The 17,116-nt window shown below is 37.6% G+C and overlaps 1 protein-coding gene across 1 annotated transcript; it reads left to right on the top strand.

Annotated features, from left to right (window-relative positions):
* The first annotated feature begins 3,655 nt into the window (after positions 1-3,655).
* On the top strand, positions 3,656-12,415 carry LOC135156739 (uncharacterized). Its single transcript, XM_064109848.1, has 4 exons — positions 3,656-3,766; positions 4,994-5,080; positions 10,185-10,341; positions 11,270-12,415. The coding sequence occupies exons 1-4, from the start codon at positions 3,656-3,658 to the stop codon at positions 11,458-11,460; spliced, it is 546 nt and encodes a 181-aa protein (XP_063965918.1). The 3' UTR covers positions 11,461-12,415.
* Positions 12,416-17,116: the final 4,701 nt, after the last annotated feature.

Below are 17,116 nucleotides of genomic sequence, written 5' to 3'. Positions count from 1 at the left end.
TTATATGAATTGTCATTGTCAACTTATTGATTTGAAAGAGGAAGAAAATAAAATATTATTGAAAACAAAAAATATATTTAGTACACAATGATCCAAAAGCCTCGTATTACTTTTTTATTACAAACAATGGTAAAAGCACGCTATTGTGCAGTAGAAACTTCATATAAATAGAACTGGGTATAATTAATAGCCTGTGTGGTGCTGGCTCCATGTGACTACCTGATGACTATGTCATCAGAATTGTTCTTCCACTACAAACTCTTGTCAGTTTTATCTATTACAAAGGTTGATTAGCCAGAATGTAGATATTCCTATTTTCAACTGGTTATCTAAATATTGGAGATTTATCGATCCGTGTTGGCCTTGGCATTGTTTGACTGAAGCAACTCAGCCAAAAAAGCTGTTTAAAACCTTTATACATACCACGCTGTTTGCGATATTAACTTTACAGTTGTTTAAAGTCTTAAACAACATTGATAAATAAATCATGTTTATTTTAACCGTTTGACAACTACTGTAAGTTCATATAGTAAACAGTGTTGTATAAAAAAAACTGGTTACTGTGAATGACTTGATCATAGAGTTGAATACTGCACTCTAAAACAAATCAGCCCAAAATGACTAATTAATAGGGTCAGCTGGGTGCAACTATTATTTTAGCCATATTTGACTATTTTCTAGTCGTATTTTACTAGAACAGAGTCATTTCTGACTAGAATATATGTCAAAAATGTGACTATCAATGATTGCCATATCAGTTGCACCCAGCTGACTACTGGTCTAGTCAATTTGACTGATTTGCTTTGAAGAGTGTGGGCGCTTTAATTTGTAGTTGAAATCAAACAATAGTTCAATATAGGATGTGATCTAGAAAATTGGTCACGCGATAATACATGGGAAGAAAATATTTTGAAATAATTGTTTTGGTTGAAATGTTATTTAATAGTTTCAATGAGAAAAAAGGGTAGATTTAAAGAACCATTTACCTATTAAAAATGACAGATTCAAAGAAGGCTATAATCAAATCAGTATATCTAAAGCACATAACGTGATATGTAGGAGCTTGGTAGTGCTTTACCTATCTTTATTAAAGAGAGTTACTTGTAGATTTAGGCCGTATGGTAGTAAGGTATAATGGAAATACGGGTATTTACTTTCGGCCCCCTTTTCTTGCCACGGCAGCAGATCCCAAGGGAAATCAATATCACCCTTATTCATTCGCCAACCATGTGTTTGCACATAATTCGGTTGCATTTATTGTCATGTTCTCGCCAGGACAGCTGAATGATTAAGTACTATTTAGGTATATATATAAACAAAGTACAATTATGTCTCTCATAAAATTAACGATACAAGTGGTTAGCCAACTAAGACACAAACATTTTTATTTTCATTTTTTCATATTTATTTTCTATTTTTTGCCTCGCCTGCATAGCAGAGCGAGATTATCAATATCAAAATCTTAACCTAGGGTTAAGTTTTGAAATGTCATCACAACTTAAAAAGTATATAAACCAAGTTAATGAAACTTTAACATGAGGGAAAGCAAGTATAACTAAATATCCTGCCCGAGTTTCAGGTGACATGACCAAGGTCAAAGGTCATTTAGGGTCAATGAACTTTGGCCATGTTGGGGTATTTGTTGAATTGCCATCATAACTTTTCAAGTTTATGAAACCAATTCATGAAACTTGGACGTAAGAGTAATCAAGCACTAGCGTACCTAGGGGGGGGGGGGCAGGGGGCAGTTTGCCCCCCCCCTAACGAGCCACAACCCATGTAAAGGACGTATCCCTGCCCCCCTGACGAGCTTTTTTTTTTTTTTTTTTTTTTTTTTTGCTTGTCAATTTTTTTTCTGTTACGAAATCCTTTATTTGTGATTGAAGACCTTTCTTTTTTCTTCAGTTGGAGAGAAGAACAATCGATCGGACAGAAATGGGAACTTGATCCCCCTACCCTACTTGCACCCGCACCTGCACCTGCATTGCACCCACTTGTTCAGTAATTACCAATCATAGTCACGAACCCTTTTTATGAGGCCGCCATCAATTACAAGCTTTCCCTCTCCCTCTTCAAGTACCCTCTTTACGTCACATTTTCTCTGCCTTGCCGCCCCCCTCTCTCTCTCTCCTTTTTCTCCCTCTCTTATTGAAAGTTGATTTGCAGCTGGAGGTAGGAACGGTTGCTGATACAGAAACGGGACTACATCGATACCCACCCCCCCTCCTTTTTCCCATCCCCTCTTAATTTTTTTCTGCCACCCCCCCCCCCTCCACCTTCTCTCTCCCTCGGTAAACTACCCATTCGTCTACTCCCAACTCGTCCATTCATCACATTGCGTACCTTCACTTCAATTAGTCTAATGCCATTCCGTCCATCAACTTTTCGTCTAACAGCCATTGGTCCAATAATCACTTCGTCCAATCACCAGTTCGTCTATGATCATTTCGTCTCATAACCGGTTGGTCTAATTTCATTCATTTCGCCCTATTGTAATTTTTAGTCTTATTAGACCAAATGGTATGTGGACTAATGGATATTGGACCAACTGGTAATAGACGACATGATGAGTGGATCAAATGGCAAGGAGACCATGTGGATAGTGGACGAACTGATGGTAGACCAAATGATATAAGACGAGTTGGTCATTGCGACGAATTGGCATTAGATCAATTAGAAATTAACCTCCCACTCTCCCTCTTTCTCTCTCTCGCTCTCTCTAATCGTTTTCACATTTTCAGTGTCATCATTACATACATGTACCTGTATATGAAATGCTTTGCCTTTTTCGCTGTCTTTTTCCCTTTTTTTGTTTCCTTTGTTTTGAACGTTGTGATACCTTAATATGTATGTGTTATATGATAAACAGGCTTATTCCAGCTGTCACTGAAAATCAACTAGATTTGTAATGATGTTACACATTAAAGGAAGACTTCATTAATTCAATAAAAGAACAATCAAATTAAAATGGTTTGGGTTAATAATTGAGTCTTACAACAAAACTAATATTTTAGTTTTACGCTAAAGAAGTGCTCTTATTACACAGTATTATCATTTTGGATTCAGTTGATTCTATTTATGAATTTTCTATTATCCATTATAAATTAATTTTGTGATAAATATCTAATTTGTCAAGCATTATGTTTTAAATGTCGTATGATTATTATTATTTTTTACAACAGGAACTATCAAAAGTAATTAAACGAGATAAACGTATAACAGTTATACGCGGGTGCGTCGTGGTCTAGCGGTTCTGACTCTCGCCTTTCAAACAGAGGGTCGTGGGTTCGAATCCTAACCATGGCGTGTTTTCCTTAAGCAAGAAATCTAACTGCACTCGACCCAGGTGAGGTGAATGGATACCAGGCAGGATTGCATGCACTGAGGATTAATGGATACCAGGCAGGATTAATGGATACCAGGCAGGATTGCATGCACTGAGGATTAATGGATACCAGGCAGGATTGCATGCACTGAGGATTAATGGATACCAGGCAGGATTGCATGCACTGAGCGCCTGTGATGGTAGCTCGAGCTTATTCGAGCTTAAGCCGGGGTAATAATAGCAACGCTTTGTATCCTCGGGCAAAAGGCGCTTTATAAATACAGCTATTTACAGTGAACTTTTTTTTTTCAAATATTTTAACAGACCAGCATGGTTATACTGGTCCTCGATGACGGTATCAACATCAATGGCTTTGAAAAGATTGTTCTCAGCCTTGGTCTCCCCTTAGGTTTCATGTGGAACATACTTGGTTTCCTTGCAGTGAGTATATATAAACCTTTATAAAATAGCTGTATTATTTCAAGCATCGCGATTGGTCAATACGCGTCACATGACATCCAACTTTTTTTGTGCACTGCAAGGTAGTGCAAAAGGTGTGCAACGAAAATTGACATTGCACGCTCGAGCAAACCAGTGCGGTAGAAGTCCAACAAAACTGTACTGTAACTTTTTAAAAAATTGTTTCTGTGTTGCTATTTTATAAAACAAATAATGCACTTGCTCTGTCGTGCGTAAAAGTAAATGCAGAGAAAGCTCGGTTTCTTCAGATGGAGCACACTGGGCACTCGCCGCAAGCGGCTCGTGCACAGTGCGACTCCTATCTAAAGAAACCTCGCGTGCTCTGCATTTCCACTAACGCACTCGGCTGCATGCATTATTTGTATATGATCAGGTTCAAAGTTATTCAGCTTTGATTATTCACCTTTATAGTCAGTTTGAAACGTCTATGCCAACCAGTAAATTCCATCTTAATTAACTCTTTGATTGTATTTGAATGTATCTCGTTCTCTGTAAGTTCTTGAAGTCATGTATTATTTATACGAGGGCGTGCTCGTAAAACTACAAAATATATACTACTTCTCTTTATATTTTTTTTGTGGTAAAAATCGAAAAATCTTAAATATGTGTTGCCCCCCTATGAAAATAACCGGACGTCAGTAACGTCACCCCTAGAATCTCCCTATCTTCTCAGGTAGTCCTGGGCTGACAGTAATGTACAGATGGGGGCCTTTGGTGTGTGCCATCCTCCCCCCCCCCCCCCTGCAAACAAAATGGCAAAAGAAAGAAAAGGATGAAATATCATATAATTTTATGTCAATATCTATCACAAAATTAGATTTGTGTAAAAAAAATTAATGTTGGAATTTTAGCTAGCGAGCATCGCTCACTCGCAACTTTTCATGAATTGTACCCGATACGCCAAATCCGCCGTCTCAATTCTTTTGCACATTACGCACTAGTTTGCTAGTATTGATACGTTTAACAGTTTCTTTAAGTCATACCGAAATAGGCCTATTTTAATGATTGAATTTACATTACATTTTGAGGTTGTCTTGAAACGTTTTATGTTTAATGATTCACTTGTATTTTAGTTTGTCGACAGAAGTATGTGAAGCATTCAAAGAATATCAGTGTCTATCGATTTATCAAAACGAGTCAAATCCTCTTCATGTTTGAACTGCTGTGACTCTTCTTTTTTATTTTCAGTTACGATATGAAAACAGAATTCTGGTGGTTCTCTTCTTAGCGACTGGATGGATCTTGCCCGCATTCATCACATACAAGTTCATTGACGTAAGGAATTTAGAATAAAATAGACCGTGTTTATATCAACTCGCGGTTCTGAACCGCTGCGAGCCGATGCAGAAACGGCTTTTTTGTTGCGTAGATTAACTTGCATCGGCTCTCGGTGCAGAATCGGCAACTTTGCACTACCAAAGTAGAAGGTTCAGAACCGCGAGCCGATGCAGAATCGGCTTTTTTTAGTGTAAACAGAAAGCTGATTCTGCATCGGCAATGAGCGCAATTCATTTACCATTATGACCATTATTTACCATAATTTACCATTATTTACCATTATGACGTACTTGTAAGCGCACGGATCCAGCGTTGTATTGATTATGACGTTGTTGGTGCGCGTATCATTTCAGGTTCTTGCCACGCGAACCGATTCTGCGCCGCGAGCTGTGACAGCGTGTAAACGCGGTGCGAGATAAACCAAAAGCCGATTCTGCATCGGCTTTTGGTCCTGAACCAAAAGCCGATGCACGTGTAAACACGGTATTAATGAATTCGATAAAGAGTAGACGCTCAGTACTCGTCGCCAGGTTAACGGGCTTGAGCTCACGTCACTGGCGTACAGATGGGGATTGGGGATGGCTTGGGGGGCAATGGACCCCCCAAAAAGTTTCACAACCAACAAAAAATGAGTCGGCCTAAAGAAAGAAAAATTAAGAAAATGGTACATTGTGTAAAAAAATAATCTATCAAAGAATTTGATTTTTGCATCAGAATGTTATTTTTTTTTTGGCAAGATCGCAGCTTTTTAGAAAACTTTCCCCATCCTCCATGTCTGCCCCCCTCAAGAGGTTTGTCTCATTATGCCACCTATGATCAGAGTCGGCCTCCAGGTCACTGGTATATGCTCAGTCATTTTTTTTTAACAAGTGCACACCGAGTTTAATCCGTAAAGCATTTCCATTTATTTGAAAGCAGGATAAAAGAGTATTGTCAATTAAATGCCTTGCTCACGGGCATAGGTGCCGCGGCCGGGGTTCGAATCCCGGACTTTCCACGAATAGTCATTCGATAAGCTTAAACCACTCGGCTACGGCACCTCCACCATCATGACCATGCAACAACGAAACCGATTGCAACCGACCGATCATATGACATTCATCCGTAACATGGCTATTCTCGGTGTTGAGTCAGTTTCAAGCGCCGGTGTGCATGGCTTCAAAAACTATATCGTGCCACAATACCCACAAACGAAACCGACTCCAAACCGAGGGTAACATGCCATTGGTAATAACGTAATAGCTTTGATCGGTCTGGAGTCGGTTTCCGTAGTGTGACTGCAGCACAATTTTCCGGTCACACCAACATAACCGACTCCAAACCGACCGACTTAATGACATTGCATTGGTAATAACGTAATAGCCTTGATCGGTCTGAAATCAATTTCATTGGTGGGACTGTGTAGCTGCAGCGTGTAGCATGACAGCGAGGGGACATGGTCGCCCTTTCGTATCGGGAAAAACTCTCTTTTTGTTTCAAATTGGGCAATTGATTGAAAATGAGAAATAAATAAAAAGACATTCAAAACGGCATTCTCTTCAACAAGCCCGTCCATCTTAAAAAAACAACCTGATGCTGAAATGGACGGCTAACAATGATACCAACATAAAAACACCACTTTGATAAAGGTCTTTGACCAGAATGTTCGTGATTTGATTTTACGTCTTATGTTGTTTTTTATACAATCTAAAACACTGAATAAAAATTTGCCCAATATTGGGTAAAAATGAAACATGTATGTTGTAGGTATTTTTTGTCCCATATTGACAAAATGCATGTTATAAAATATTTGGTATCTTTTTACCCAACCAACATGCATGTTCCCATTTTACCCAATATTGGGTAATCTTTTTTTAGAGTGTATCGACACCATTAGTCAGGCAGCATATGTAATTTACTTCGAAAAATTGGCTAAGTCTGATTTTTCACTTTTATGTGATTGGTGACATCACAAGGAACAACTTTCAACTTGGTGACAAAATATGGGTCAATTTTTTAAATTGCCCCGATTCTGTCGAGTGACATATCAAATTGTTTGTCTTGTTATACTGAACAAAAAAGTGAACACAATCATACACTCTTGACCTTCCGTTAAAAAGTTATGGCCGGAAATGTCAAAGGTCAACGAACTTTCTTTAAATGGCAAATTACACTGAAGGTGTGAAGAAAGCTCATTTTCCGTGTTTTTATGCATGTGTGTACATTTTTTTTTTTGATTTTGATAAGTCCATCGTCAGAAGTCCTTATCCAGAATATATAAAGGGTCAAGACAAGGTCAGGGAAAGGTCAAAAGGTCAACAAACTTTCATTGGAAGCCAAACTACACGTCTAAAAGCGGTTATAGAAGTTTAGAAGTCTTATTTTTCGTGGGTTCTTTATTTTGAAAAGTCTATATCTATAAGAAGACATTATATATAAAGGGGTCAAATGCGCTTATTCTGAACAAAATAGATAAACAGAGATAGACGTCGAATACATTCAGTGTGGTATCATTGTATTGCAGGAATGCCTCGAAACGACTTGACAAACCCTAATGCCCTTAAAAGTCGTATCATCTTCATGATGTTATAAGTGCAACCTCTCATTGGCAGTGCGACAAGGATGTGTGATGTCACATGTGAACAACTTTCCCGTTGATGAACTATAAAATACCCTCAAAATATCTCTTTCTGCTTTTTCTTGTGGTGATACAAACTCATAATCCATGATGTATTTTTTAAAAATCTGTATTACATGCCCTCCTCTAGAAAGAACACATGATCTGCTGATAGATGTGATAAAAGAGGCATTTTAAATGAAATATAAGCTAAAGTAATGGGGAGAGTTGTTCACAAGTGACGTCTACTAGCGTACCTACGGGGGGGGGGGGGACAGGGGGCAGTTCCCCCCCCCTTGACGAGCCACAACCCATGCAAAGGATGTATCCCTGCCCCCCCTGACGAGCGTGAAATACATTTTTGCCCCACCCCTGACGTGCTTGAAGACCTTTATTGCTCCCCCCCCCCTGACGAGCTTGAAGACTTTTTTTTTTTTTTTTTTTTTGGCATGTCAATTTTTGGTAAGAAATCCTTTATTTGTGATTGAAGACCTTTTTTTTTTTTTGGGGGGGGGACGGTTTTGCCCCCCTGTGGAAAATCCTAGGTACGCCACTGGTGACGTAACACATCTTTCTCAAACTTTCGTTGATCTGTTTCTTTGATTTTTCTGTTTTCATACAAGCTATCTTGTTCCAAACGTTTCATTCTCCCTTAATACCAGTTCTCGCGATAGTGATGTGCATAGATGCTAGATGCAGATTTTGTTTTTGTTTTTTTGTCGTTTTTGTTTTTTTCCTACTTGCTGAACTACCTGGATGTTACTAGAAAGAATAATCACATATCTCATTGAAGTAAACCACGGCCATACCGCAGCGGGAAGGGGGAGGGGGGCAGCTGCCACCAGAAATTGTGAAGACTTGCATTTTTACTGAAAAATAAATAAAACTGACCAAAAGTATGCACGAAATCCTTAAATTTCATTTTACAAAATGCAAAAGGGCCCCAATGGTAAGCTCAGAACAGTTCATTCACCAGAAATGTGTAGTCCTTCTTGGCTCCAGAGATCGAGCATCTTATTCGCAAGATAATCCAAATGCAATGTTAAGCAACTTTAGAAGCTGGGAGCACTGATCAATCGATGTGTTTAGTATGTTAACATAATATTATACTTATACCCCAACATTACAATAATTTCTGTTAATTAGAATATTCTGTACAAAGCAAATGAAGGAAATACTTCTTTATATATCAAAGACTAGTAAATTGAAAAATGAATTGAACTTGAATTGAATTCCTAAATAAAAAAAACCTCCCTGGTTGCACTTAATTATCACACCGTGAAGATGATAAGATTTTATTAAGGGCATAAGGGTTTGTCAAGTCGTTTCAAGGTATTCCTGCAATACAATGATACCACACTGAATGTATTCGACGTCTATCTCTGTTTATCTATCTTGTTCCTAAATAAGCACATTTGACCCCTTTATATATAATGTCTTCTTAGATATAGACTTTTCAAAATAAAGAACCCACGAAAAATAAGACGTCTAAACTTCTAACCGCTTTTAGACGTGTATTTTGGCTTTAATGAAAGTTTGTTGACCTTTTGACCTTTCCCCTTACCTTGTCTTGACCCTTTATATCTTCTGGATAAGGACTTTTGACGATGGACTTATCAAAATCGAAAATAAAGAAGTACACACATGCATAAAAACACGGAAAAATGAGCTTCGTATATACAGTGTAATTTCCCATATAACGAAGTTCGTTGACCTTTGACATTTCCGGTCATAACTTTTTAATGGTAGATCAAGAGTATATGGTTGTGTACACATTTTTGTTAAGTATAACAAGACACATAATTTGATGTGTTACTCGACATAATTGGGGCAATTAAAAAATCGACCCCTATTGACCCCTAACATGGTCAAGATGACCATTAGAAATTTGTCACCAAGTTGAAAGTTGTTCCTTGTGATGTCATCAATCACATAAAAGTGAAAAATCAGACTTAGCCAATTTGTCGAAGTAGCCGGTAAATCATGACATATGCTGCCTGACTACATTGTGTGATTATAACATTTCGTTCATTTAATTTTCATTTCATTTATTTCCATCTCCAAGAAATCAATATAATTCAAGCAACAAAGTATGCATTTCAAAACGATGTCAAGCATTCAAATTAAACAAACAATAGGTTCATAATAAGGGAGATGATGAAACAGGTTGGGTGTTATGGAGGGGACTGCTGAAAAACAAGGCTATCTAAATCTAATTGTATAATTGTGTAGCCTACACACTAGCGTACCTACGGGGGGGGGGGACAGAGGGGCAGTCTGCCCCCCCCCCCTGACGAGCCACCACCGATGCAAAGCCACCACTCATGCATGTATCCCTGCCCCCCTGACGAGCTTGAAATACCTTTTTGCCCCCCTGACGAATATCCTGGAAAATCCTAGGTACGCCAGTGAGCCTACATGAATGAAATTAAATGATCTTTTAAGTGTTATTTCATCATATTAACATCTTGCTAATTCCACCCTCTCTCTCTGTCTTGCGTACAGTTGTCGATGAGATGGGAGCAGTGGCCGACGAAGGAAGATAAACTACTACCCACATGTATCATAGTCTGTGGGATCCTAGGTCTCATCATACGTGTGTTTCTCGTGGTCGTATGCGTTCATCTTACCATGAACTTCGGTCATGGACTTGGAGAAAAGGGTAGGTTTCCATCAGTGTGATTTATTTCTTTATTTCCTCCCTTGCCATGTATACGGAGTAATACTGGTACCCCCCCCCCCCCCCCCCCGCCGTAAATGTTAAAAAATACATTTTATATGGAGAATTTCCACGAAATGCACAAAAAGTATGCACGAAATCCCTCAATTTCATGTTAGGAAATTCAAAAGCACCCCCATGACAAGCTCGGTCACTTTGTTCTCTCATTTTCACATTTCTTCGAAAATAGTTTAGGTGTACCGCCCTCGTTCCCGGAAAAACAATCCCGCATAATGCTGGGACTTTCTATATGTTGGTCAACTTAAAACTCACATCGATAGCACATTGCTGAACACAACAGCAGGCACAATGGAATATATCAAACTGTAATAGATTCTAGAAATATAGAGAGGGTGGGGTCACCTTCAAAGAACATTGGTCCAAAGGGATGCCTCACTTTAACAATGGTTTTCCATTAAATGGCAACACCAAATCTGACGCTCTCCAAAAAAAATTGACGTCAGAAAAGGTTACACACTCACTACCATTGTACCGAAGAATGGCTATCGAATAATGATATTTGTTAAGTGTTTCGAATTTGTTCTCAATGTTTAAGTGACTATCCGGTATTTCTTCATTGTAATTCCGAACATCATTTTCCTCGGTATATGTTTTCTCCTCAACAAATCATCAAAGTGCATACTTCATATGAAATTGGTGCTTTAGAAATATTATTATAATTATATTATTATAACCTACGCCCCCCTCTCTCACTTTCTGTTTTTTTTTTGTTATTATTATTCTTTTCCTGTTAAACTAATTTAACTTATCCATATCGTTTTTCTTATCATCTTTTTCATGCGTCTTCGTGAAAATATACTTTTTTATACTTCAAAATGTTTTTTTTTTCATTGCAATTTGATTTGAACAGTATACGGAGCAAGAAAGCGAACCGACACGACGGATAACCTCACCAATCCACCGGTTCAAAGACGAACGCGAACACGGTTGCTTCCTATCCGGCCTTTCAGCTGGCCCCAATTCTCCCTCAGCAGCCGACAGCAGCAGCAACATTTCCCGCTGGACAGGCTGGCCGAGAGGTCCCTAAGTGGGGTCGGCTGATTGTCATCATATCGCATTCTAAGTTGCGTTCATAGTTCATTTGTAAAACCGGTTATCCATTGATTAGCAATTTTAGACGAATGGATAACCGGTATCAGTATATTTGAGGGATAGAAATAATATCAAGTACATTTATCCCGTTTGTCTTTCACTGTAATGCTTTGCAATTTATTTATTTTATCAAGCAAACAACAAAATGTTTCTCTCATGTTTTTTATCACATATATAGCCTTTTTTCATTAAGGATGTTTGACAACTGAAAAGGGGGCCTACTTTTGGAAAGTCACCACACCGCTTTCATTCATTTAAACAGGTAGATCTACTTTAAGCGTTATTTGCAGAAACCGAATACTTTCAGTGTAAATAATCTAGTGATCAGTGCTCTGTATTATCTTAATTTTTGTTTTATTATTTTCTTGTTGCTGTATAGCAGAGCGAGACTTACAGGCGCCGCATTTCCCGACGACGGCGATGGCGGCGTCAACATTGAAATCTTAACGAACGTCAAGTTCTTGAAATGTCGTCATAACTTTAAAATTCTGTGACTCAAGTTCATGCAACTTGGACATAAGAGCAATCAAGTATTATTTAACATCCTGTGTGAGTTTCACGTCACATGACCTAGGTCAAAAGTTATTTCGGGTCAAGGAAGTTTGACCATGTTTGGGGTATTTGTTGAATTGCCATCATAACTTTGAAAGTATACGTATATGTACGGTCCATGAAACTTTGACATAAGCGTGATCCAGTATCACTGAACATCCTGCGTGAGTTCAGGTCACATGACCAAGTTCAAAGGTCATTTACGGTCAGTGAACTTTGGCCATGTTGGGGATATTTTTTAATTGCCATCATAACTTAAAAATCCTATGGATCTGGTTCATGAAACATGGACATAATGGGAATCAAATATCACTGATAGTAATACACGAGTCATAGATGATAATGTGATCAAGGTCAGGGGCCTGTTGCATAAAACTTTTTACCTAAGAAAACTCTGGTAAAAACTGAAAACTAAGGTTAGTCTGATTTCTGCCATTGACTTTAACACAGGGCAAAAACTCCGGTAAAAACAAACTGAGTTTTCTCAGGTAAAAGGTTTTATGCAACGGGCCCCAGATGTCATTTAGGGTCTCATATGAGTATATTTATTATCATATGAATGTTGTTTTTGTGAATAATTATTCAATAGTTGTTTTTAAAGTCAGCACTGCTGCTTTATTGAATCGCACAATGCAGGTGAGGACTGTCAGATGCGTGCCACTTGTTTAAAAGTAAAAACAAACCAAAAAAGGAGTATGTGTTAAAATAATTACCCGTTGTTTGCAAGTTTTGGTAGGGCACTCTGAAACTAAAAAAATAACATTTACAAGGGTTGAGTAAAAGATGAATAAACAGATATACTCTCATTCGTTAAAGGATGATCCAAACCTTGGTCACAAAAAATAATGTTGCGTGGGAAAATAGAAAAATAAGTCAAACAGAATGGTGAAAGTTTGAAAGAAATCGGACAAGCAATAAGAAAGTTTTGACTGTTTTGAAATTGGAATCCCTCAACTATTTAAATTTCAAATTGGCAACTGGGTAAGTAAATCATGACAAGTGGGAAGGATAAAATTCTCATAGGCCATGTACTTAATTATAACGGATTTGTGGTTTTCTCTCAAGTACCTATTCACACGTGGCAGTAATCCAAATATAACAAATGAAGTATAATGCTTTATAATATCCCCATGAATGGAAAATATAGCTTGAAATAAAACTTTTTGAAAAAACGACAATTTAACAAAAATTATTGTATGCATTTGAGTAAATGGGAAAGTAGTCCTTGCCTTACATCACCATGACATCACCAATGCAGCCAATCCGATTTTGTCAAAGCTTTCACCCATGTACTTGTCTGGTTTTGTGTTCTTCCGATTAAATATATTTTTATTTGGGTTGGATTCCCCTACCAATAAACGTACAGAGCATCATCATTGTGGGGTGCTGTGGTCTAGTGGTTATGACTCTCGTCTGTCAATCTGAGTGACATGGGTTCTATTCCCAGTCATGGGGTGTTAGCCTTCAGCAAGAAATTTGCCCAAACTGTGCTGCACGCAACCCAGATGAGGTGAATGGGTACCCGGTATGAAGGAATTCCTCGAATGCTTGAGCTCCTAAATTGGCAGCGCAGCTGATGCCGGAGTGATAATAGCAGCGCTTTGTATCCTCAGGCAAAAAAACGCTTCATAAATCAGATGTTGTTATAATTATAAAACTTGTTAGCAAATTGGTAAAATCATTCAATTTGAGTTAATGATAGCAAACATTATAGACTGAGATATATCCAATTTACCTTCTCTATGTTTAATATTTCAATCAAGTATTTTGATGCAATTTAGTAATAGCATAATGTTATTCTTGTGAAACCGTACACTGACCTGGGCCCCGTTGTACAAAGAGTTACGATTGATCCGATCAATCGTAACTCTATGGAAATCCATCAGTGTCATAATTTTTTCTACAGGAAATTTGCAAAATGTCCTTTGTAATCAAAAGAAAACACTCCAAATTGTCAAGAAATCAATGAATTTATGGATATGGATTCATATCTAGATTTTTTTGGAAAAAAAACATGCATTTCATATGTTGACTTTGCTGGCTTTCCATATTTGCGATTGATTGGACCAATCGTAACTCTTTGTACAGCGGGGCCCTGTTCTACGGTAAAGTTATCGATTTACTATTTCCCAATAGGTATGTTGATTCGAGTTTGTTGAAGTTACATTGATATAATGTAAATATAATGAACACAAAATCCCATCGATATGTAATAGAAAATGATAAGTCCACCCCGCCCCCCTTCCAAAAAAGTTGACTAGAAATCAAACAAATATAACACTGAAAATGTCTTTAAAATCGGATGTAAAATGAGGAAGTGGTGAAATTTTTAAAATTTTCACTCACGATTCACAAAACAGTTATGCACATCCCGGCCGGTATGCAAGGAGGGGACTGATGACGTCACCCACTCACAATTCTTTCTGTATTTTATTTTATGAAATATCCTCATTGTCGTGTGAAACAAAATTTTATCCCTCCATGAACATGTGAAATTACCAATGTTTTAGCATGTTATGGCTCAGTCAAGTTAGTCCTTATTGTCAAATCTGTAACAAACTTATACATTTTAAAATTCAAACAATGAAAAGCAAAAGAAATGGTGAGCAAGGGACAACATCGACTCTCTAACTTGCATGTCACTGGGTTGTGCATCTAACTTTTTGGTGAAAAATAAGTGAGACTTTTAAATTTTACATCCGATTTTGATGAATTTTCATCGTTATGTTTGTTTGATTTTTCTCTATTGATTTAAATCAACATGTTTTTTTTTCTAAGGTGAACTTGGCCTTTGAAAGCGAATCAATAATTTACCTACACATTCAATATACTGTCTAAACATACGCGTATTCTATGAGCCATTATAGTCAATAGTAGGAAATACGTTCGGATGTTTATATATCTGGATAAAATAGCTGACATAAGTGTGTGAATATTCTTCCAAATAATCTTGTAAATTTACTTTGATTGTAAAAAATTGGAATCAATTTAATGTAAATTTTGATGCATTTTTTGAAATTTGCCCGTTCGTCTCTCTTGGTAATTGTGGCAATAGAAACGATGTATGATGGCATTGTACTGAGATTAATATTAGATGCGTTCTGCGGCTCACGTGCAAATAAACCAGTGCAATGTGTAAAATGACTCTTTGATGTTGTTGTGTCATATATTTCTGTCCTGAAATATGATTCCTGTCGAGTACAATGCAAAAACTCCGGTGTTGATTTAACACCAGCCCGGAATATATATATATATGTCCGCACCAGAGAAGTATTGAAACAACACCAGTTTGGATGCTGTATATATTGGTGTTGTATAAACACCTATCTGGTGTTAGACCAAAACCAAACTGATGTTGTTTACCACTTCTCTGGTGTGGACATGTATATATTCCGGGCTGGTGTTAAATCAACACCACAGTATTTGCAGTGTAATCTCCAAGAACACCACCGCAGGGAAACAAAGTTTGCCACCTCTTGTTAATAAAATGTGCTATTTAATATGGTGTAACTGTAATGACGGGGGACTGTTACACCCTGCCAAGCGCCCTGCCCCTCCCAAACCTACACTGCAAAAACTCTGGCGTTGATCTAACACCAGCCCGGAATCTATATGTGTCCACACCAGAGAAGTGTTAAACAAAACCAGTTTCGTTTTGGTCTAACACCAGATAGGTGTTTATACAACACCGATTAGTATTAAACAGCATCGGTTTGATTCCAAACTGGACAGGTGTAGTTTCAATACTTCTCTGGTGTGGCAAGCACTCTATGTAGTTAGTATTCAACAAGTTTAAAGTTTGAAAAGACTTGATTCAATTTGATTATATCTAAGATTTAATAAAAAAGAAATCCATAGATTCAATTCAAAGAGAATAATAGTATATGCTCGACATGCTCGATATACTTCAATTCTAATCAAATATACATCGGTCGTTTTTAGATAGCAAACTCTAGATTGTCCTCTCGGAATAATTTTCCCTCGTTTTCTATCTTCACCATTTATATATCTCATAAAATAATCGGATATCCATTTGTTTCTATATTGGGTTTGCTAAATGCATTCTAATACATAATAGACATAGGATAATAAAACGAACGAATAACGAGGAGGGCAAATAAGTGACATCGTCCATGATTACATAAATCATGGACGATGTCACTTATTTGCCCTCCTCATAAATGACTCCAGCAATCGTAGCGGCACACTGGCCTTCACTCCCTTCTGGCCCCGGGGTAGCGGCGCAACAACAGGCTGGTGTGTGGTTACCCAAACCGAGAGGCGTGAGCCTCGGATGGATGAGAATGTAGATCAATGCACCCTGTTGTCACCATAAATAGCATTTATGTTTGCCCCATACATGTAGGTCTAAGCTATTATTGTCAAGAAAAGTAATTATAGAAGAAAAGGGGGAAAATAAATAAAAAGACATGTAGAACTTACCAGAAAAGTCTTCATGCTCTGCACATTTGGCCGGTATCACGTGTGCGCGCAAGCAATTAACGCGAGATCCGAGTAAAATTACTTGGATGCATGATCTCAACACCCCAAAACTCACATACAAGAGTCATATACTACTCATTTTCTCAGCGCAGTTAATCGTCAGATTATCGCTAAAACTAATCAAGTGTGTAATATGCTCACATACTCAAAAAGTCAGTAAATATACTTTAAACATACTCATTACACTGGGTTAAGTTACTCATTAGATTGAGTTATTCAAATTTACTCACTTGATGTGTCACTATAGTGTCAAATGAAATATACTCGACAAGATGAGTTTTCAAAGTACCTTCATTGGGTGAAAGTGCTCATCAAAGTATGTCGCTATAGTGTCAAAATTATTTTGACATTTGAGTACGATTACTAACACATGCAAGTTTCTGTTTTTTGTGTGAACAAAAAATCAAAAGAAATGCTTTTGATAAATTTGAAATGAAGATTTTGTGTAATTTCTATCATGCCGATAATAATAGAACACATACGTGTATGTGATGAAATTATATGGTGTTTCCGTTCACTTTATATTTCAATTGTTTGAAGCACAAAATAA

The sequence above is a fragment of the Lytechinus pictus genome, chromosome 14 (assembly GCF_037042905.1).
Source record: "Lytechinus pictus isolate F3 Inbred chromosome 14, Lp3.0, whole genome shotgun sequence".
Lineage (NCBI taxonomy): Eukaryota > Metazoa > Echinodermata > Echinoidea > Temnopleuroida > Toxopneustidae > Lytechinus > Lytechinus pictus.
Note: the sequence above shows the minus strand (reverse complement) of the source record. Positions and strands in the feature narration are given on the sequence as shown.